Source organism: Centrocercus urophasianus, unplaced genomic scaffold (assembly GCF_019232065.1).
Source record: "Centrocercus urophasianus isolate 14NV4802_14NV808 unplaced genomic scaffold, USGS_Curo_1.0 seq_3, whole genome shotgun sequence".
NCBI classification, from domain to species: domain Eukaryota; kingdom Metazoa; phylum Chordata; class Aves; order Galliformes; family Phasianidae; genus Centrocercus; species Centrocercus urophasianus.
Window position 1 is genome coordinate 1,427,559 of NW_024884866.1, and position 22,901 is coordinate 1,450,459.

Genomic DNA, 22,901 nt, shown 5'->3' on the forward strand with positions numbered 1-22,901 from the left:
TGCCCCTTTCTGCAGCAGTCAGTTCAACATCATGTTCTGCGCGAAAGATGTGCGTTCCTCAGAAACTCAGGGTAACCCCAGAAGTAAGAATAAAGCAAACTCTCATTAATACAACCTACTTCAAATCAATAAAACTCAGTAGCATTACCTGTGCCCAGTGTGTTGTAAACACTATCATGCAGGTTTCCGGGTCAACCCCCTGCAGGCTCAGACCCTGCTGATTTTTTCTGATACTAGTTCCAGAGGACATTATAAAGTTTCCAAAGGTCAACCCACTAGGCCATGCTGAATTTCCTTTGAAAATCCTGTTGGTAGTGAAAGGTGTCCAAGCATCATGCAGAGATCAATATCCCATTTTGAGCTTCGGTATCCACAGGACTCTGTTTAAGAAAAAACACGAAACAAAACACATCTTCATACATCAAATTTTATGAGTGTCTATATACACACACATACATGCACACAAAGAATCTACTTCAAGATACCATTAAAACCCTTTTTCATTTCAATTCAACTGGAGGATGGAAATTTGTAAGCATGCTACATGTGACCTCCACCTTAGACTTTTCCTCATAGAATAGTTTTCAATCCTGAAGCAGGTCTTTTGAACAAAGGCGCTACTCAAATTTACGTCAAGCTCACGCAGTAAGCATAGTAGGTTTGCAATACAGTTTTGTTTCTATTATGTTTCTGTCATGCAAGCACAACTGTGTTCAGAGTGCCTCAATAACCAATGTTAAATAGACTACTTTAGTAAAAAAGCACAAGTTAGTTCCACATTTTTAAAAACAGTATCAGAAGAATAGATACAATTGCAAATATTTAAATGCTTCTGTCAGCATACCATAAAGAGTTGGAAATAACTGTTGAATATCATATGCAGATAGAAACATGTACTTCTATCTACACCAAAGAACAATAATAAGAAAAAAGGACATAAAAAACCCTTCACATATTCAAGATCAAATAAATTGAGACGTCATTTTTAAAGGAATATCAGAATAAGACCAAACATTGGCACTTTCTTTTCATCCATTATTTAATATCCTAGCTATCTGAGTATCAAAGCAGTTTCAAATCTGCAAGAGAAATTTAAAATGAAATGAAGACTGATACCTTCCAGATATTTATGAGGCTTAAGAGAACATATTATTACTTCAAGAGCCAATTTCTGTGTTGCAGTTTCCACTTTTTTTCGTCCTTCCATCAGCTTTATACTCATACCCTTTTCTTCTTTGCAAACCAACTAGGTGACTAATTTAATTTGATGTAAGAGCAAAAAAAAAAAAACCTCCAGAGTTTAGGAAGGCAATAAGTGCAGAACATGTTCCTACAGCTTATGTATATTATAGAGGAATTGTTTTTATTAGAGTGCATTTTGAAACTTTCTGCTTTCCTCCCTCTCCATTAGATCTCAGAAGACCTGGATATTCTCTGGCTTAGTTAAATACATCATGGGGTTTTCTGTAACATACGATGCCACACTTGGTAAAGCAATTCTTTGCTTATATAGTAGATATTCCTATGCATGTATCCTACAAGATAGTTAGCTTCACCCTGCAGCAAACACCTCTGCTCTTTGCAGGTATGCTCTGCAGAGCGTATCTTCTTGAAACAGCAAAACAGAGAGACTGCCACAAAAGCAACAGCAAATTTTGCAGTGTTTAAAATAGCCCGAAAAACTCCAGGCTACAATATTAGTAGTTCTGAGACAAAAAGAAAGAAAAAAAAAAAAAAAAAAAAAAAACCCAGAAGTTTCTAATGAAATGTCATCTTGTTTCTCTGTATACTCACATGTTCAAGATTCAATTGCATACTAGGAACTTCCCTCTAACCCCCAGCCCTTGCATGCAAGATGGATATGACATATTTCCTAAACACTCCCACCCATCCAATACAATTAACATGATAGAGTTTACCCCTTCTGTAGAGAAAACAATTCCTTGCATGGAGGGCACAGCATAAATCTGGGGATCATTTATCTCTCTGAGTAACACTGCTTGCAAAACAATACTTTGTGTTCAACACATACATACCTTCTGGTGACATCTCCTAGGAGTACCAGAAAAAGCCTGCTCCGAGTAGTTTGCCTAATATAATATCTAACAATCCACAGGAATGTTTAATTCCCATTATTTACATCACCTGTCAGCTGCAGATCAGTTTACCCTTCATCAGCCCTCTCCTCTAAGCAGAAATCTTCCCATTTCCATAGCAGCTGAGCAGACCCCTGCAGGCAGAAGTGCCCTTTGCTGTACAACCCCAATTCACCCCTTGAGCAGATCTGTCCTGTGCATGAAATGAAGCAAGCAGCTTTGGAAAAACTAATGTGATCATGTAATTAAAGATGGTATCATAAGGTGCAGTGAGAGAACTTAATTAACAATGCAGAGGCAAGCTTGTTTCTGGAATTTACTAGTTTTGAGTTGTTTGACTTTTCAACTTAGAGGTTGTTTCAAGGTAGAGTCTGCATGCTGTGTAAGAGTTTATTTAAATAAAAGAAAGCGGTATTACACATCTAGATATCACATGGGAAATAGTCTTAAAAAAATGATACCGAAAGTCGAATCACAACTTCTGGCCAACTATTTAAGCTAGCAAAGAGCAATAAGGGAGGCTTTCTTCATTAATGCTGATAAAAATGACTGAAGGTTGGAACAAAGAGCATAACTACCCAGTTTATATTATTAGCTGAAAACGAAACAACTTGTCTCTAGCAAACATTAGGTTCACTTGCACCTAGCCCAGCTATCAGATCAGAAGTTTAGGAAGCACAGACCTTCCCTTTGCAGTGGCAAAGACTACAGCCTTTAATCACCTTAATTTTAAAATTAATTAGACAGCAACAAACAAGACTGCAACATAACTAAATTCTTTAAAATCAAATCAATTCCCTCAAGGAAGCAAATATTTCCAACCTGGAAACCATCTTAAAATGTCATGACTTTGTAGACTACAAAACAGTAATAGATTGTATGAGCTTAGAAGACTTAAGAGTCTGAAACCCTGTTTCAAAAAGTATACACAACTGTATCAACTTAAGTGACAACAAAGTAAATCCTGAAAGCAGGGTACATGCTTGAAAAAGGAAACTTATTTGGAAGAGACAGTGTATTTCAAGATACACATCTACCTACAGTTCCTTTGCTCTTGTTTTAGCAGTACTACAAATAATATATTCATTGTATTCACTGTAAGCAGATTTATTTTCCACTAGATTAGCAGGTTTTCCTGATTATTTTGCAAGGCCAAACTGCTGCAGTAATGGCAATGTTGAATTATTCCTTGCAAACTAAAGCTAACTCTGATTAAGGAGGACAAACGGCCTGATAATACTGCATAAAAATTAGGGAAAATAAAAAAAAAAAATTATCAAATGCCAAACATAGAAGAAGAGATTGGTATGAACTTGGGCATCACTAAAAACAAAAATAACAGTTTATTTTAATCATTTTTTATCAGTTCAGTGTTGATCTGAGTAGTTTTAGATTAATGATGAGACTGAAACCCAGCTACTGGAGGGGCAATGGACAGCCAGTTTCAATTTTCCTTCACAAGTCTGTAAATCTTCAACCCTTTTTCCACAGCTGATAATAGGGCTCAACTCCCCAAACAACAGAAGTACTTATTTTATTGAAAAGTACACTGTAAGAACAGCCCAGCAGAGAATCCCTTGTCAAGTTATAGAATCATAAAATCATAGAATGGCCTGAGTTGAAATGCTCATAATGACCATTTAGTTTCAACCCCCTGCTATGTGCAGGGTCACCAGCCACCAGACCACGCTGCCCAGAGCCTGGCCTTGAATGCCTCCAGGGATGGGGCATCCACAACCTCCTTGGGCAACCTGTTCCAGTGCGCCACCACCTCTGGGTGAAAAAATTCCTCCTAATATCCAACCTAAACCTCCCCATCTTAGTTTGAAACCGTTCCCCCTTATCTTATTCATCAGTGAGCCCTGCCAGCTCCTGGGCTAGGATCCACTTTCCCTTGGAGACAGGCACTGAGTAAACTGCAAGCTGCCAAATCTACAGCTATTTCTACTGCATGGACTAGCTAAAATGTAAGAACAGAGGGGCCAATTGAATGCTATGGCCAAAAACACATTGATGGATTATGGTAGAAATTACAGACAGTAGATCTAGGAGGTACAGTTACACAGCAGAGACAGTTCATCAAAGGGCACATTACCAAAGCTAGAGAAACGGCAACAAGCGCTCAAGGAAACCGTAATTAAACAAAGCGGAATACCTGAAGGAGACTTTGACCTTCTTAAGGAGGGCTCCTGATACACCACAGGGCATGTTCATCCACTGCCATCATTTGTACACAAGCAATTCTCCTGGAACTCAAGAGCATATTATCACTGCAGGTACTGTTGCAAAGACCCAGGAGGAAGGAGCTGCAAGTTCATATCCCTAGGTCATCAATCTGAAACTAAGGAAAAGGGCCATGGGAAATAAGGCTGCCAATCTAGTGGTATTACTTGTTCCTTTTAGACTTATAAGGAACATAAACCTGTTTCTCTGTTTCATCTCCCCCGGTCTTGGCCTACTATAGAAAAACAACAATTCAGTGACAATTAGAGGCTGAGAACACATCATGTTGGCTAAAAACTCGAAAACAAAAAGGCAGCTGAGGTTCTTAACAACCAAGATACATCTCTATGCTTTCTTTGACAGAAACACTCAGACGTCATATGACTGAGTTATCTTGTTATCATCACTTACAGACAATTGCTACAGAAGGAGTATGAGAGACTTAATTTAAAACTGAAGATTAAAATTACATTGCAGAAAAGTTCGTTTTTATTTATACACTAAGGAACGCAGATATCACTGAACTGAAATTGACTGAAGAGCTTTAACTTCACTTGTTCATTCCCAAAACACAGCCAAAAGAAAAGCATTTTTCCTGAGAGAACCAAGTCATTAATACGGCCGAGGACCACGGACTGAATCCTTTGTAGCTGTACTAGGTGAGACATTGTAGAAAAAACAAACCAACCCTCAATTTAAAACGATATTGTTTTGAACAATATGCATTCATATCAAGTTTCAAAGGAGAAGAGAACCACCCTAAAGGGCACAGAAAGAGTCATCAAATATGAGCTACACTTTCAATTCATTGATTCATAGAGGAACTGCAAATATCAGTTGCTGCATCTACAGAAGTAATTTTTTTTCGGTCATCACTGAAGTGAATTATTGGGAAAAAGCAGTTGTTGCCGACATCCCCATCTCTGCTGGGAATTTGTGCAGAGTTTATTTCAATATCTGTCGCCGTGTAGGAGTCGGAAGGAGCAGCATATTCAGAAAGCAGACATTACATAACCCTTCTTTAAGTTCTGGTTATCCTTGCGGAAGAGAAAAATCAAAACGCACCACTCAATTTGTAACACTGATTTTGCCTTCCAATATAACAAGTCACAGAGGTATCAGAATTAGGTCATAAGAGCTTGGCCCCAGTTTGCTCATAGTTCAGGAAAACACAAACTTCTTAAGGTGTGATGCTGAAGTGAGCTTTCTTTGTAAAGGCGTTTTGTTTTCATAGGTCTTTTCTTGTGTAAAGGTTACACAGTGTCTATAGCTGAAAGTATAAAACAAATTCGTAACAAATAACCTGCATATCTGGAAAACCTTCCTGAGAGGAAAAAGGGTGAGGCCAGTGAAGCAGTAGAAAACTATCTTCTAGAGATCGGAAACTATTTTCAGAACACCAGTGCAGTTAGGAAATGCTACCTTCCTGAGAAAACAATGGTCTAGAAAATAGTTCTCAATATACCCATAATTCTCATACTCAGATTACTAAAAATAGGACTCAGCTAGATATCTTCTGCCTACAATAGCACTATGTAAACAGTATTTCTAGTGATTTGCATAACGTGTCAAACTAGTCTGTATAATAAGCGTAAGCCGTCCAAGACTGATGTTCCCAAGTACAGAAAGGGACGTTAAAGATGATGCGCACGCTTTCAGCACTCATCCATCATATGCAGATATTTGCTGTAACCTTCTGCGTATCTCTACTTCATGATAAAGAAGTCACAAACACTGTTTTCCTTCCAAAATCTCACAATTCAACAGATTCTAAATACAGCCCAAGCACAAGAGTTAACATCTGACCACCGCTAAAAGGTCACCCTGATTACTTGATCAATAAATCAACAAGCCAGTCAGCTTCCCCTCAGGATTGTTATCAAGATTTCACTGAGAGAAGAACTTCCACTTTGCACATGGAATTCTGCTCTCTCATGCACTTGCACGTGTTACTTCTTCTCTTTACCTGCCTCTCCCAAATGAAAAGCCCAGGAATAGGATCTAAGACGCCATTAAATCTAAACTGCTAGGCATGGAATGAATATTGCACGGTTGTTAACATACTACTTACTCTAGAAGCACATTTCTCTCTCCTCTCAGGAATTCATTTGCAATAGTAAGTTGTTTTTTTCCTAGGAAAAAATATTTTTACAACTGTGTATAAATTTAGGCAGCTACCTATTACACAGTAAAAACCTCCCACTCTCTCAGTATATTCTTTATAGTACACGGACTATAATAATTGACTAGATGACTTAAAATCCTCATTTGCCTTTCTGCACATGATTACCTGGAAGTACTCATTTCAGAGAGAATTTCCACTCAAGATGACTACCAGCCAAGTCAAAATTTTTTCCTACGCTCTGAAGCGATAACCTGCCAGTGCCGGGATGAACTAATGGATGAACTAATGGATGAAGGGGTGGCCAAAAGCACATCGCTGCACAGCTTCAGGACAACTGCTTCAGTACGTTGTAGGATGGCACATGCCTGTCACAAATTACCCAGCAAGCCAACTACGCTTTATAAGCTACTAAAACCTGAAAGGCCATTTCCGTACCTCATATTACGTACTATGCATCACCTGACATTAGGTAGACAGTTGGAATAAAATATTATATGGATTTGCACTTTTTTTTTATTTTAGAAAAATAAAAGGAAAAACAGAAAGAACAGACCATCATGTAACCACCCATTGTTTGTATCAGGCATTTGCAATTTAGCTTGGAGAAAGCTCCAGAAGCTAGTGAACTCTCTTTGTCCTAAATTACACTCCATGCTTGGCAAAGAGGAAAGCAATTGCAAACCCTTTTTCATTTCCTTTTTATGACTATCAATTGCCTAATTTGGGGATAACAACTGAATAAATGTTATTGCTTAAGATGAGATGCACAAATCACTATGGCACACTGTTCACTGAAGAACAAGGATGAGAAAGAGAAAGAAAAGCAAAGGCAGAACAAGTGCTTCTTAGGAAATCCTAATTCACCAGCTACCTAACACTGAAACCCCAGGTATTTGGTCTCATAGGAAATCACACAGAAATGCTGTTTTCCCTCTCACCTTCTACTCCAGCTCAGAGAATACGCGGAAAGTTGAAGTTTCATGTCACATAAATTCCTACTGCAAAGTCAAAAATTTCCATCAAGTAACACTTCCCCTATCTCCAAGCATAGCTTCACAAAAAACCTTCCTCTGCTCCTGCAGCAGTGCACTTATTTAAAAATTCCAGTACAAATCTGCAAGCTGAGTGGATTTGGGCAGATTTTGGCTTTCTCTACATACTTGGAATTTTCTGCTTTTAACACACGTGCTGTTGAATAGCAAAATCCAAAGAAGATTGTTGGCATTCTTATTAGAGCATAAAAATTCACATCAAAGAAAAATCCTGTTATTAAATTTACATTTCCATTTCTGCTCAGTTTCATTGTATGTTATGCAGGTGGCAGGTGTTTTTCTTGTTTCTCAAGCTTTCCCAGGAGTAAAAGAATTTGTTTAAGCGTAAACAGTGTTAAGATGTCCATTACGCACAGTAAAAATTAATCCTTCATCTCTGATTTCATAGCATAAGTCCACTCTGTTTTGAGAGTATGTTACAACCTATCTGGAAACTGAAAGCAATTCCAGCATCTTCCATTCTTGTGTCCATCTCTGTCAGAATAATGAGAAAGCCATATGATAGCACTGGCAAAAAAAGAACTGTCGCTATGGCACTTCTCTACAGTACTTGTCTCCAGCATATTTCTAGGTTTAAGATAAAATCAATTAAGTGAAGGAACAACTAAAGAATTACAGAGATCTAACACTGTCATGACAATTTGGTATAATTTTTCAGTCTCACCTTTGAATCTTTGTATAAATGTGAACAGAATTACAGACATCTTTCTGGTCCAGTGAGGAATGAAGATAAATTAGCAACCTCCACACCCTAGAGCACAAAAGAGGGTAAGTAATAGCCCTTTCTGAATTGCAAATGAGGACGACACATCTGAAAAAGAGAGTGCTCTGAAAAAACAAAGAGCCTTGCAGATTTTGCAAGGAGATGGCGTCTACCAAAAGGTGGAGTTAACATCACAAATCATGGAAAATAGAATTCATTTACTATTTAAACTTTCTAACACTTGAAATGCTCAAAACCGATAGCTGAGTAATGAAAACAGCCGGATGCCAGCTGCAGCAGGAATGCTTCACTGGACAGATAACGAAGTCGAACCACAACCTCTCCCATCTGATTTTGTAACACCTAAGAACACAACTACAAGCGTGGGAAAGCATAAGTCCCACCTGCGATACACTGTTTGTATTCCTGTGGGCACGCCTCCGAAAGTGGGAAACGTCTGAGCACATCTCCAGGAACGCTGCTGATTTTCTCTCCTGCTGCCATCCCTCCTTCTGAGGCTTTTGGAGCTGTAGAAGTTACAGTCACACCAACACTTCTTCAGTTCTTGTTTTTATAAGTAGTTGAGTAGTACTCTTATCTTCTATACCCGAGATCTAGTGCCTTTCCCATCCCACTTCCCCTTGGCCCAATTTTTTCAACACATCTTTCTCATTTTCCTGAAAAACTGCAGTCTGCATGTTCTCTGAAGTCGCCTGAGGCAAAGTTACATATGACATAACAATCCTCAGAGCTCCAAGTACAAGTTGAAGGCAGAAACAGTGAGAAAAGGTACACAACAGTTGGTCGGTACGCACATGCCTTCAATGTTAGTCAGCCGTAACCACAACATCTTCCAAAGTATGACTCCAGCTTTATTCCTGAGCACACACTTCGTGAAATTAGATTACAAACTTTTTCTACTCTCTGATTTCCAAGAGTAAATAGGCTTTAAGAACTAGAAAGCACGTCAAATCTTTTTTTTTTTTTTATTTGATACATCAACTAAGGACAGTAGTAGTATATGGAAAACTATCATCATTTACCACTTACCTCTGCTGAAACTAAGTGCACAGCCATTACAACAGCCACCGCCATCTCTGCTCTCTGTTTTTTCCACATCTTACTGTTTTATCTTCAAATCCCTCTCTCCCCACAGACACCACATTATTTGCATCATAACTCACACCATGGGCACTCCAGTGACGACGCACTTCAGAACTGTTTCTGAACGTCTCTCCACTAGCCAGCACTTGGGTACCTCTGCTGCTCTCAAGCATATTGCACTCCGAATAACATTAACCTCCAGCACTAGAGAGTCGCTGACTGTCCGAGGAGACAATGTCCAAGTTGCTCCAATGACTTCAAAGGACAATCTGCATACAATCAAGTGCCCAGTCTGAAAAAGTAACTAAAATTAAACAGTGTTACTACTGAGTCAGCACTGAGCCAACTATATATGACTAATGACAAATTAATGAAAGATGGTAGAAAACTCTCTTCACAAGTGCAGGTACCACAAGCACATCCACCTGCAATTAATTACACATGTCACAGCAATCAAGCTAACTGGAAAGAACGAGTACCCACAGTTGCCAACACTTGAAAATTCACAACAGGTGGACTCGACAATGATAGGCGGAGTTGCTACAATGCCACCACAAGCTGTACCTCAGCAGCACTAGGAGCCAAGATTCAATTTTTTTCTAATGGGAAAAATTGAGTTCTCCCTGTGACAGTGTACCTGTCTGCCAGTGCAACCATCAAGAAGATGAATGCAAAAAAAACATAACATGGTACTATGATGTACGACTACTAGCATAGTAAACCTACCACCAGAAGCAGCAAATTGATTTTGTGGACCCCCGAGGGCTGTAGCTACTGCAGTTAAAATCCAGCACTACACCAGTTGTCCCATCTCACATCCCTCAGAGTACTACAATGGGTTTTAAACACCAATTTCACACAAGGTGGTAAGGAAAGAAATAAATCTTGCACTTCCAGCAACCATTTAAACAACAGATCCAATCACAATAGAGCATTTCAGAGAAATATGAAGCATAATTCTAATATTTTTCTATAAACTGGTATAATCATTAAAGAAACCAACCTGAGAAGATTAGAATAAAACTTTCAAAACAAAGACTTCACAGAATTAAATGTGAAGCATGCTGCCACAGTTACCAAACCTTGCATCTCCTGGGAAACCCTCAAGCCTTGAAAGTTTCAAGATGGGCTTGACAAACTCCACTGGAATCCGACAATTTTGCATGAGCACTTTGATGAGAAAATATTAAGTGGACTTGCCAGAAGAATTCTCACATCTCTCTTAAATTTCCTCTTACTTGCTCCGAGTAGCATACTGGAGACACAACTGTCCAAAAAAATTGATGCAAAAGGCCACAGAAGGACCAGCCTACATGCAAGAGTTCAATGTGAGCCTAAGGCAAATCATTCAGCTCAGATTCTCCTGTATCATAGGAGAAACAGACTTTGGGTAGGCTTCAATTATTGTTAACTTAACAAGTTGTTGTTACTCAGTTGACAGTCTGGCAGCTCCAACTACGCAGAGAGCTCTCTGAGTCCTTACCCAGCACACAAAATCATATTCAGAACTCTGGTCTAAAAACCAGAGCTTTGGGAAACCCCTGCTTGGGAAAAGTTTCTAAGCTCAAGGTCTACAAGTAATGAATTCTCATCTTACCTTTATTTCTGTATTTTGGCATCGCACAGAAAAGATGACACAAAGCCCTCTAAATGAAGGGGAAAAAATACATTAAGTATCCCAGAAAATGGATGGGAGGATTTCAAGCAATGTATGGCTATTATTTGAGTGCCATTTTGCTTTGGAGATTAGAGGATATAATCAGTAGACGATGCAGCAATGATTTGCAAAGCACAGTCTTATTAAAGACTAATGAGATAAACATGTTAAAATTTACATTTTGCTCCACTGATAAGGTTCATTGGCACACTTATCTCTAACACCATGGTTTGAATATTAAACCTACTTATTAATGTCTAGAAAAGATAATTATACCATTGAATGCCATTGAACTGAAATAACCAAGCAGCCTATTAGAACTATACTCTAAAACAGTACTGTAGCTCTGAAGTTTTCTGCACCTGGAAATATACACCTGTAGAGCTAATGCTGTTAGAAGCACAACCCTTCTGTGTCATTCTCCTTACTCTTCCAAAAGCCCAAAGACATGTTCTAACCATGCAGCTGGCAGGTAAAATTACTTGTTACTATGATTTCAGTACCATCTGTCCATTTTCCTGCAGTAACAATGAGGATTAAGTGACAAGTATTTTTGTACCTACAATGTATTGTATGACACTTGGCTTATGCTCTCTAATCCCCAGCAAAAAAAAAAAAAGCAGTGGGGTACTGGCAAAATTAACAGCAGAAATTTGGAGGCTGTAGGTTTATTTTTAAATCATCTTTTTCACAGTATTCTGTCATATGTATGTTTTCTACCATGAAACACTCACCATTTACTGAAAAGGATACCAAAAGTATAATTTAGGCTTTATGCTATCCTGTATATTTTTTATGCTGTATCTTGAGCACTTAAATGGACAGCTATCATACTGAAAGACAACGTAAGATCACAAGGGCCATAACATTCCTTCCATATTAACTTCCACAATGAGTCTGTCCTGTGACAGCAATAGAAAGAAGGACAGATGGGATAATTAACTGCCAGCTATCCACAGGCCAACAGTAAAAGCGTCAGGACTCCCTACTGCCAGTTCAAAAGGACACGGTTAAGAAGCACAGGTCCTCTGGGGGCTCCTCATCCTAAACCAAGAACGTGACCAACATTCTTCACACAAGAAGCCATCAGTATCTTTTCAAAGTGAAACGTACAAAAAAGAAAGATAAGAAAGGAATAAGAACACTGCAGATGAAACAGTTCCACTTCTTATTTGTAAGGTAATATGTAAAAGCAAATATTCATTATGCTCACAAAAGGCACGGAAGAACTATCAGAATTTTTACTTCTGTAGAGAAAAGTGAAAAGGCACTTAGAATGACAATAAAAGCAATTAGCTCAGCAAATCATACGTAAAGTCTTAAATGAAACTGCTTTTCGGAACATACTTTTGTTCCTTTCAATTTTTCAGCTGCTTTAAACATTCAGCTTCTAATACCAACCATTCCACTTTCCTCAGCCTTGCTTTAAAGTACAAGCATACCATATTTCAACAATACAAGCAAAGAAATGCAGCGTAGCTCAGAATTACGAGATTAGGAATATGGCATGACATAAAGCATTCCTCTGCATCTCTGCTGATAGGAATCCACAAGTAAACACCGATGTGTATTCAAGTCCTTGGTACAGCCAGGCTCAAAAGATGAGAACAGGCCACTTCAGGGGTAGGCTCTTTTCCCCATCCACAGGAATGGTTCCTTACAACAAATCAGCACAGCTATAGTGCCACAGAACAGCCAAGCCAGGAGAGCTCCACCAGCCTCTTCCAGCTCCTGGCAGTATGTGTAGGTCCTGTAGCCCAGCATCAGTAGAGGTGCTCGGAAAAGAGTGCTGGGTGCCCAGAGGATCATTTCCAACAACCTGGCTCAAGAACAGATAATAATCTCTTTGGAAATCACAAAATAAATCACAGAACGGCTTTGGTTGCATGGGACCTAAAAGACTTAAGTCACTGATAAAGACGTTGGCGAGAATTAGTCCCAAGATGGACCTTTCGGCGACACCACTTGTGATTGGCCTCCAGCTGGACACAGACTTGTTGATAACAAACCTCTGGCTACAACCACCCAATCAATTCTTTATCCACCTAATAGTCTAGCCTTCAAATCCATCTCTCTCCAATTTAGAGATAAGGATGTGGTGCAGGACCATGTCAAAGGCCTTCCACAAGTCCAGGCAGATGACATCAGTTGCCTTTCCTTTGTCCATCGAAATGCAGAACCTTCAGAAATGCAGAAGCTTCTTTCTCTAATGAAAAATCCTGTCGGAGTAATCCCACAAGATTTGTTCCCTCTCTACACAGTTATTTTCCCACAAGGGAGAAAACAGCTCTGCAGTCCCTTTCTTTCAACACATTACAGAAGATGTGGCTTTTCCCAAGCCATTTTATGACTACAGTTTGTTTACTAAAAGAATAATCAGAGAAGCCACTCCAATTACTCTTTTGACTGTATAATACTTAGTAAGTATACTGAATCTAAATGCTTCAGTATTTTCCTGCGCCTATAAACAGCAGAGCATCTAAAGCATATATCTGTGTGTATATATATACACACATATACAAAGACATATAAATTTATTTACATATATATACATGCACAAAATTCTAAACAAGGGGTGGGTGCACTCAAGCCAACTCTTCCTTTCAACACTGATCAAATAAGGTTCTAAAACAGTACAAACAATATTATGACTATTACAGGCTTATATTCAGTATCGTTTATTATCTGTGGTTTGAAGTGGTGGAAGTCTTATATAGATTGCCAAGTAACAAACTGCGTGCCTATATTGTGCAGTATAAAACACAAAAGATAAAAAAAGAACATTAGCAGAAAGATATAAATATATTTTTAAATCACTCTTACTTATTGACTTAAAAGTGCTGGCAGTTCATTACAGAGTAATTCATAGAATCAGGAATGAATTGGCTTTCAGGACAAGACTCTGCAGAAAGTAGTTATATTTCCCTGGAAATCATCCACAAAATGGGACAAAAAAACCCATGTGCATTAAGAAATTAAGAAATGTAAACTTCATTAACACATTGCTTACATAAATTTTCTACCAAATGAGAGATTTATTGAATAATTCTACATCTCACGTTATCTGTAAAGGTAACAGAAGAGCCCTTCATACCTAGCTTTGTTTTCAAGCCACAGCACTAGATGCAGTACCCAAGGGAATTTTCCTTCCAGGTCTGATTTTAAGGTCTTATGCTTCTAGAACCGCTGTGACTCTGTGACCAAAAACAAAGTTAATGGACCTCATGATCCTATTTCTGTTCATTTCAGTTAGCTGAATTTTTAGGCAATCAGAATACAGTTAAATATTTCTTGATTGTGGTTGCAATACAGCTCTCTTATAAAGAAATAGGAGAAATGTTCTGCTCTGCTCATTACAGTCAATAGATGATGTAGTTCAGTCAGAGAGCAGAAGGAATTATGAACAAATAATCTTTAAAACTATTACTATTTCCAGAACAACCTTTCTTCCAGATACACAGATTCCTACCTCCCAAATACAGCTAATAATGTCAGAAGCTGAGATTCATATGGTCAGAATGACTAATATTTACATTAAGCAAATATATTGCCATAGTAACACAGACACTACAGAGCTATCTACCTGCCACAGCTCACTAAATTATTTAGCGTGCCAATACTACAGTGACACTGTGTAAATGATCACATTCATTAACAGTAGAGTAGGTGCTGAAAAACCAAATGTTAGACAGCTATATCTGTGACCAGGAAAACAGCAACAGCATAAGTACAGAACAAAATACAGAGAAGCAAGGAGGCTATAGCCTGTAGCAGAATGACACATCCTGAAAAGCTTCATTAAAAAGCATGCCCACATCCTCTTTCCCCTACAAAGTGGGGCAAAACATAATCCCACTTAAGAGATGTGCTCTGGCCAGACCAAAATGCATCGCTTCCTGCATTATATTTTTTTAGCAACTATTCAATTAATTTAACATGCATTCTCCATTCCCAAATCAGTGTTCTATGCTGTGGGATTACAAGAGGTGGCGCACTTGAAATATTAAGCATCAGTAACTATGACACTCACACAGAAATCCATAGCCTTCAACAGTCAATATATTTACCATTATAAGAGAAGAGCAATATTCTGGGTGACAGCCTGCCATGTACTCTAGGTGGCAACGATGGCAGGGATCAGAGTGGTTTGTGCCAGTTGCTATCCCTAACCTAAGTTACAGGAACTTCTGCACTCTCAGTATTTTCCCTAATCACATCCAACAGCAGACTCAGAGACAGGACAGGTAAAAGAAGGGACAGATTGGGTCGAACAGCTGTTATGACCAGGTGGATTTCTCCCTCACTTCTGGCTGCTGTGAGCCCTTTTTCTGTTGGGCACAAGTTGTGTATTCACACATCAAAAGGAAGACCTAAGTACAAACCTAACCCAGCCCAGCTCTAACCAGTTCCTGTTCTCCAGATCTTTTTAATTCTTCACAGGCTTCACTTAAAGAACTTCAATGCAAGAGAAAGCTCTGAATAATCTCTTCTACTATTTTTTTTTTTTTTTAATGGAAAAAAAATCTGGCATACACCCTTCTCCACCCTCATGCTTGTGTTATTACTCACTTGCATGGAAGTGGCACTGAGTAAGTCCTTCTTACACGACATTTTTATAGCACTGGCAATAACCATAGCCAACATCAAAACTGTAGATTACTGTAACAGAGAGTCATGTAGAAATTCACCTTGAGAAATCAGCTCCTTGAAATATTGCAGTGTTTGGGCTACGCTGCTCTCCAGCGAGACTGCTGCTTAATAGCAAGAGTCTGCTTTTCTTATTTCAAATAATTTAAGCAAGTGTGATCTAGTAGCTTTACAGCACACCAGCTTATATTCAGCAGAACGAGGGCCACCAGTGACAACGGGTGAAAGTTGAGCTAACTTCAGGCACAGCAGCCATCGCAGCACGGAACCTCCCAGTTGCTTCCTCTTCCAGGAACACGCGTACAAGGTGGCTGCACACAGAGACAGCAACTGCTTGTTCATTTTGGCTCTGTTTCATGTAGAACTGTTTGTACTATTACCAGACACAAACTGACTCTGGAAACATTAAAGCAGGATTTTCTGCAGTGCTGAGCCACGCCACACCCCCTCTAGCATACCTAAGTTATTTTTGGTTCTACAGTACAAATATTCCACAGCACCGATCATCTGAATACATGTAATTGTGACTTGACCCTACATTTTTATGCTCAACACATATTACACACAAAGTTTGCACTGCACAAATTGTGACCAAACATGAAACAAATTGCATAATTCGCAAGATTTCTTTTAGGCTTTTTCAGGTGACCAAATAAAACAACTGCATGAAATCCCTAAAGCTGTACACAGTTACAGGTTCAGAAAAAAAAGCAAAGCATGAAATTTTGATATTACTTATCTTTAAAAGAAGATTTGAAAGAAAAAACTTGTAGGCATAAAAGACAACTCCAAACAGGATTATTTTTCTTCCCTCTGCATACACAATCACATTTAATTCACTATGAAGAATTTTGCATCCAGATTGCAAACAGACCTGTCAAGCACATCCCCATTAAGCTGGGCAACTAAAAATTCTTTTTTGTAAACTATTCAGTAAGGCAAATTTAGGCCTGCAGTGTATTACTGAGTCATCCTCTACTACAGTTGTACAAGCCCATGTGTGCACATGTGCTGAGTGCAACATATTTGGAGGGCATAGAAAGTACCCTGAGAAAAAGAACAAAAAGGTAAAATGACACTATCTCTCTGGCTCAGTTAAATTTAAAACTTGCTGTAAAGAAAGCATAGAAATTGAGTGGCAGCTCTAAAGAAGTTTCACGTAATAAGGTTAACAAGCAGCAAGTAGCCTAACTGACAAAGACATAATTGGCATTAAAGGTAATAGTAGCACATCTAATTTCCAGTGCTGCAGTTACTACCTCAGTGGTGCTTTGTTAACACTGACAGTAAAAACGGAGCATATTACATCAGTGTTTTCACTTCTAGCACATTCAAGAATCCTGCGGTGCATTATGTTACTTTCTCATACATTCGCCTGATTAGAGACTTGCTCTCACCCATTGCAAAACTCAAGAAGACTGAAATGGTCCTTGAACGTGGGGAGCTTCAAAGACTTTACGCATTGGGGTGAAGAGAGAGTCAAAGGACAGAATGAAAAAACAAAACTCAAGAGTTTTCCAATCTTTTCCATGTCTCAGCCCTCTAACTGCTTAATTTCAAGTGGCAGCACCAAAACTTCACTTATGCAGAACACTTTGCTGAAGAATCACTTCGGACAAGAGCTAAGATCTCATACAGAGAATCACGTTTGCTTTCTAGGCGTTGCAGTACCTAAATGTTACTTACAAGAACATCCTAAGAGATCAGATGAATAACCAAAGTCCACATGAAACAACCAATGCAAAGAATCTGACGTGACAGCTATTTCTTTTTTTATTTCCCAAGAAAAACTCCTCCTTCGTTATACTCTCCTCCACCAACAGCACGAGAACAAAAGCAACCCTTTATAGACTTAACCGTCAGCTAAGTTAAGCCACGCTGTCGCACTGCCAGCTGCTTTTAAACACCGCAGAGAAGTTGAAGAGGTTTCAGCTCAAGGCCGAGTATTTAAAAGGAAGAAAGCACTTTCCCACTTCGTACACTGCAACAACACCCCAGGGCAATGAACTATGCCCTCTTCCCTTCCACCCCGCCCCCCCACAGTGAGGTGTCTCTGGCATGTTCTCTAAGTGCCAGACATCCTGCCCTGACTCACTGAGCAGCCTTACTGCTGCAGACATTCCCTGCACATAGCTGAGTCATGCTTTACTTGTGCCTACGCATTCCTCCCACTCTTTCAAAACTAGCTACAAAAATGATCAGGACACTTTTCTTACAATAATTCCTGCACATCTAGAATAATGCTTTTATTTGTGCAGTCATTTGGTGTCAGCTAATGCGCTGCAGATAACCTGCCATCTTGCTCAATGGACGATGTGAATTATAGAAATAAAATAGGAAAATAGAGATGGGTAAAATTAAAAGAGGTGCTTAAAGGACTAGTCCAGCCAGAAGTAATCTCGGATTTTTTCCACCTAATTCCACTGGGTATCTTTCCTGCAGAACAGCATTTGGTTCATCAGAAAAGCATTAACATGCAGGAGATGGAAACAGCGGAATCCAAGGAAAACAAAGGAATGGCTTTTATCCTACTTATTCTAAAGAGAATTAAAGAAAAACTATAGGTGGTAAACAAAAGATCAATTGCTCTGATTTGTATTGAACAAACCGTTCATCAACATATTCTATACTGCACAATAGTGTTTAAAAAACAAAAAAAAAACCCCAAAAAACAACCTAGCAACAAGCAGCAATAACCTACCGCCAACACCCATACTCATGCATCACAGTACACAGAGAACCCAATACATTTTGCTGTTCAGAGTCAAGGTCCTGCACACATGAATTAATAATATGGAAGCAGATTTACTGAACAGGTGTTTCTAATTTCGTGTTCAAATCCTACAAGCATTATATACAAAGAATCCACAGCTTGTACATAAAAATGACAGTTTCAGATATAAGTGTCATGCAATAACAACTGAACAATAACAAATGTATTAAATAACCTTACGCCATTTATTCCCTTAATTTTTAAGTAGGAAAAACATGAGAGAACAGGAAAAAAAAAAAAAAAGGCACAGATTCACCTTTTTAGGCATTATTAAAATGCAAAGCACTGTAACTTGTTAATTTTTCACTTGAAGTAACTGCATAACTTCTTCGGGGAATTATTTAGCAGAAATTATGTTCTAAAATCTCCATAGCCATTTCATTTTGCCTTTCATTTTCTATCACCCAAGTCAGACCTGTATGTGCAGTTTAATAAAAGCGTGCAAGTCCTTGAAACCCAGATAGAGATGGATGCATTATGAGCAACGTCTTATCACAACAGAGACGTAAGCTAAAAAAGAAAAGGAAAATCATATGAAGTGCACACAAGAAGCATCCATTACTATATGTAATTGAAATATGAAGAAATGCTAGTGTAAGTGCAATATGTCAGAAGTTGCTTTTATTGTACTAGAAACAAAATCCCAGCTTTCTACAAGCCAAGATACATTTTCAACCTTTTTATCATGTCTCTGTACCATGCATCATGGAGATAGATGATGATAGATGAATGGCAATAGAACAGTGATAAATTAGAAATAATGACAGAGTGAGGAGTACAAGATGCTTTTAAGAGTACATGGAGTAAAAAATGGAAGCATATGAGCAAGAAAATAGTTATCCATGTAACAACAGACATCCCCAGGCACAGATTGTTTTTCTGTGAACACCCTTCTGCTACTAAATGTGCAAGAACCAGGGCTGGGAAAGGATGCTGAGTCAGACTTGAGGCAAATCACAAATCCAACCACAACAGATGTGCATTTACCTAACCACTGTTCTCCAGGATAACACAACAGCTGTCTTCCAAAAATGCCTTAACACCTGGGCCTGCAACTGATGCCTGCTTACACAATCTAGGAAAAAGGAAATGTGCACACTGCTCTCCTGTTAGGGGGATAAAAAAAAAAAAAAAAAAAAAGATAATTGGAAGAACATACATTTGGCTATTGTTTGTAAAAAATGCCCAGCATCCACCTGGGCGGCAATTTGGAGACTCTGAAGTCACCACCTGGTCATTTGCACAACTAACGTCCTGACTTTGCAGCCTCTGCTCAAGTTCTGGCATCATCTCACTCCAGACTTAGGCAAACAGGACTCCCACTCACAGGGATCAACGCTCCAGCTACTCGCTCACAATTAGATATTTTTAAGACAATTATTCTAAGATGCATATTGCTTTCATTTGCTACTATTAATAGCACTCTATTAGGAGGTTCAGGAAAGATGGCATATTACATTTTAAAAAATAAAAACAAACAACAACAACAAAATTACAACGTACACATTCTGTAGTTTAACGGGAAGACTTCTCCACTACCTCTAAGTATGGGTTAAATAATTAGAAGGAACTCTGCAGCTGCTCTAACAGCAAATTTATAGAAGACTCTTCTTACTTGGGAGTGTGTTGCTTGGTATCTGCTTTCCACTGCTCACCAAACATCTTAATAGTAAATTGCACAGAAATCAACAGCAGGCCCCATACAAGGACTGGTAACACTTCTATGTTCTGGCCATCTCCAACACTGAAGTTTACTTTGCTGAGTTTCAAAGTCTCTTTAAGAAGGCAGCAACTAAATGGGGTGTGGGAATCACAGGTAGCGCTAAAAAATCAGTCGTTGACAGAACTGAATTTTAATTGTATGAGATAAAACAAGATTTCAGCTGCAGGCCACAGGTGTTCAACACCTTCATTAACAAGTGCAGAACCAGAGTGCACTCCCATGCTAGTTTGCAGACATCACAGAAATGGGAGGAGCAGTTGATAGATTAGATAGCTGTATTACTCTTCAGAGACCTCAGCAGGCAGAAGGAATGAACAGAGAGGATGCTCACGATGTTCAATATGCAAAGCCATGCACCTGAGGAGGAATAACCCCAGGCACCGGAACATACGTGCTGGGGACAAAGCAGCTGGAAAGCAGCTTGGCAGAGGATGCGGGGACCTGGCAGACAACAGGTTGGCCATGAACCAGCAACGTGCTTCTGCTGCAATGACACAGAGCTGACGCTGCATCCCTCCTGTCCTGTACTGGGAATAGCTTTGCCAGAAGGTCCAGAGTGGTTGGACACAACAACCCCCAGGAAAGCAAGCCTTGGCCACGCTGCAGCTCTGTCAAGACAGCAAAGGAAGAGACAGGTCAGCACAATCAGCCTCAACCCGTAAGTAATGAACTTTGCTCATGTGGCGCACTGTGATCATATCTGAATACACCAGTTGTAAAGGTAAATGGATGCTACTGTTGCTCCATGAGGGATTAAAAGCTAACAAGACTATTAGTTACAAAATTATCTAATACTGCTTGCAGAGCTGTTTGGCTTATTCTATTTTGAACAGCAAAGCAGCAATCCATACATCACACCTCTGCTATAAGGCAGTACAACTACGGGTACTGTGCAAGCAGTCAGAAACATAGCAGAGTAATATCAATCACCTTGACAACAGGTCCCTTCACTTTTGGTCTACAGCCAGTCCAAAGACTGTATTTTACATAGAAAAGAAAGTAAAAGGAAAGCTGCTTCCTAAGTTCTTGATTTTGAAACGTGTTGCTAGAAAGCTGTCATGTGAAGACACACATTAGGTTCAAAGACCATATTGTTTCAGAACACTGAAGAACTTATTTGGGAAGCTAACAATAATACAGAAAAAGAAAAGGAATATGATAAGAGAATGTACAAGCTCAATTCTCTTATTATTAGTAGGACATTACTTGATACTTTAGAAAAAAAAAAGAAAAAGCAATTACAAACACAGAACAGAAGGATTTACATGATCTCAGTTCGCATTTCAGAAGAAAACAGAAAAAAAGGTGAACTTCCATCTACCACTTGAGGAAATTTTCTAGAATACTTGCTCATAGGATAATTGTGCAGAGAAAAACAACGTTCCTTTAAAAAAGGATGAGTAACTGCTCAGGGTTTGTGGTTAGTTTTTTGTTGGCTACTGTTTTCTCCCCAGTTTCTGGAACATGGAGAAGTTCTGAACAGGGTCATTCATAACACAGCTTCACTGGCTGTCTTGCCTTTCAAAAGCACCAGACCAGTTTTTCTTGTTTCTTTTAAGAAGGCAATGCAGCAGGGCAACAGCTTCACTCCCAGATTAACTGCTGTTGGGCGCTCTGTTCTAGGCAGTGAGCTTGCTCTGCACAAGCACTTCATCACTACCCCCATCCTTGTTTATATTACTTAAAATGCAGCATATTGTGTCTTTGACTGTAGCTGCTTTCCACATGTTCACTCCTCCAAGTTTGTATCAAAGGATTTCTTCAATTGAGCCTCATTCTAAGTTCTTTCTAGTCTCACAATTTGTAATCTTCTTCATAAATTAATCAAGTTCTAGATTTTTAATATTCTGTTACATTCACAGAAGATACTATGGCATTTTCAAAGCAGTGAAATATTAGCCCACGTATTTTTCCTAGTATTGTACTGCAACCTACTTACTCACAAGCATCACCCACAGAATCTGGTAACTGACATAATTTTAAGAGTTTTGAGTAAATGAGGAGATAAGTAATGAGATCTTCAAAGATGTACTCATGGACAAATTTTAAAGTAACTGAATTCACAAGGAAAAGCATCATTAGCACAGCCTCTTTAAAAGATTCATTTCCTCTGTCGCAGCTGGTTGCTCAAGGGTACACCTAAACAACTGGTTCGCATGGCTAAAATTAATGTTCCTCTTCATCACATCCTACAATAATACTCTGCTGCTAGATTGTTGGCATACAGAAAGTTTATCCTGCACAGGCCACTTGAGAATTTACAACATTTTACTGATTAGCAATATAATTTCAGCAGACAGGGAGAACAAACTCCACTATCAAAGCTTACTAGGTCTTGAAAACAACCAGCAAATCTAGGAGTGATTAATCATCATTGTTTAGAGATTTTTTAAAATAATTTTAATTTGTTATAAGTCTTCTCAATGTAAGCCAGTAGCCGGTGTGAAGAACTACTACAAAGTAAAGAAATGCTAAGAAAGCAATCAGCACTGATTGTAACCCTTTGTGTATGTGAAGGATCAGGATTTCAGAAAGCAATCAAATTCTAATTGCACAGCAATTAAACTGACAAACACCAACTGCTCCACGCTGAAACAAAACATTTATACATTCTTGAAACACAAATTCAGACACCGGTAAAGCAAAACCTCAAATAATACCAAACAAATCAATGAGTTGCCATAATTTTACCTGTGTAAAAAAACCATAGATTTTGAGTCAAAGTTTCAAAATCGTTTCAGATTATCTGCATTCTGCAGTAAGGTGTCTGTCAAATATTTCTCCATTACCAAAAAGAT

General features: G+C 38.8%; 1 protein-coding gene across 6 annotated transcripts in view; it reads right to left on the reverse strand.

The window, feature by feature from the left end:
• The window catches only part of FHIP1A (FHF complex subunit HOOK interacting protein 1A), a 78,099-nt gene that overhangs the window by 36,966 nt on the left and 18,232 nt on the right, over positions 1-22,901 (reverse strand). For 4 of the 6 annotated variants that reach the window (XR_006170472.1, XM_042828371.1, XM_042828367.1 and 1 more), the window contains exon 3: positions 149-380. Coding sequence is in view for 5 of the 6 variants with exons in the window: in XM_042828371.1 (XP_042684305.1) it covers positions 149-250 (102 nt within the window). In the remaining variant the exon portion in view is untranslated. Of the gene's footprint in view, positions 1-148; positions 381-4,251; positions 4,349-22,901 lie in introns of all 6 variants that reach the window. The other 2 variants (XM_042828368.1, XM_042828369.1) reach the window with 2 other exon arrangements.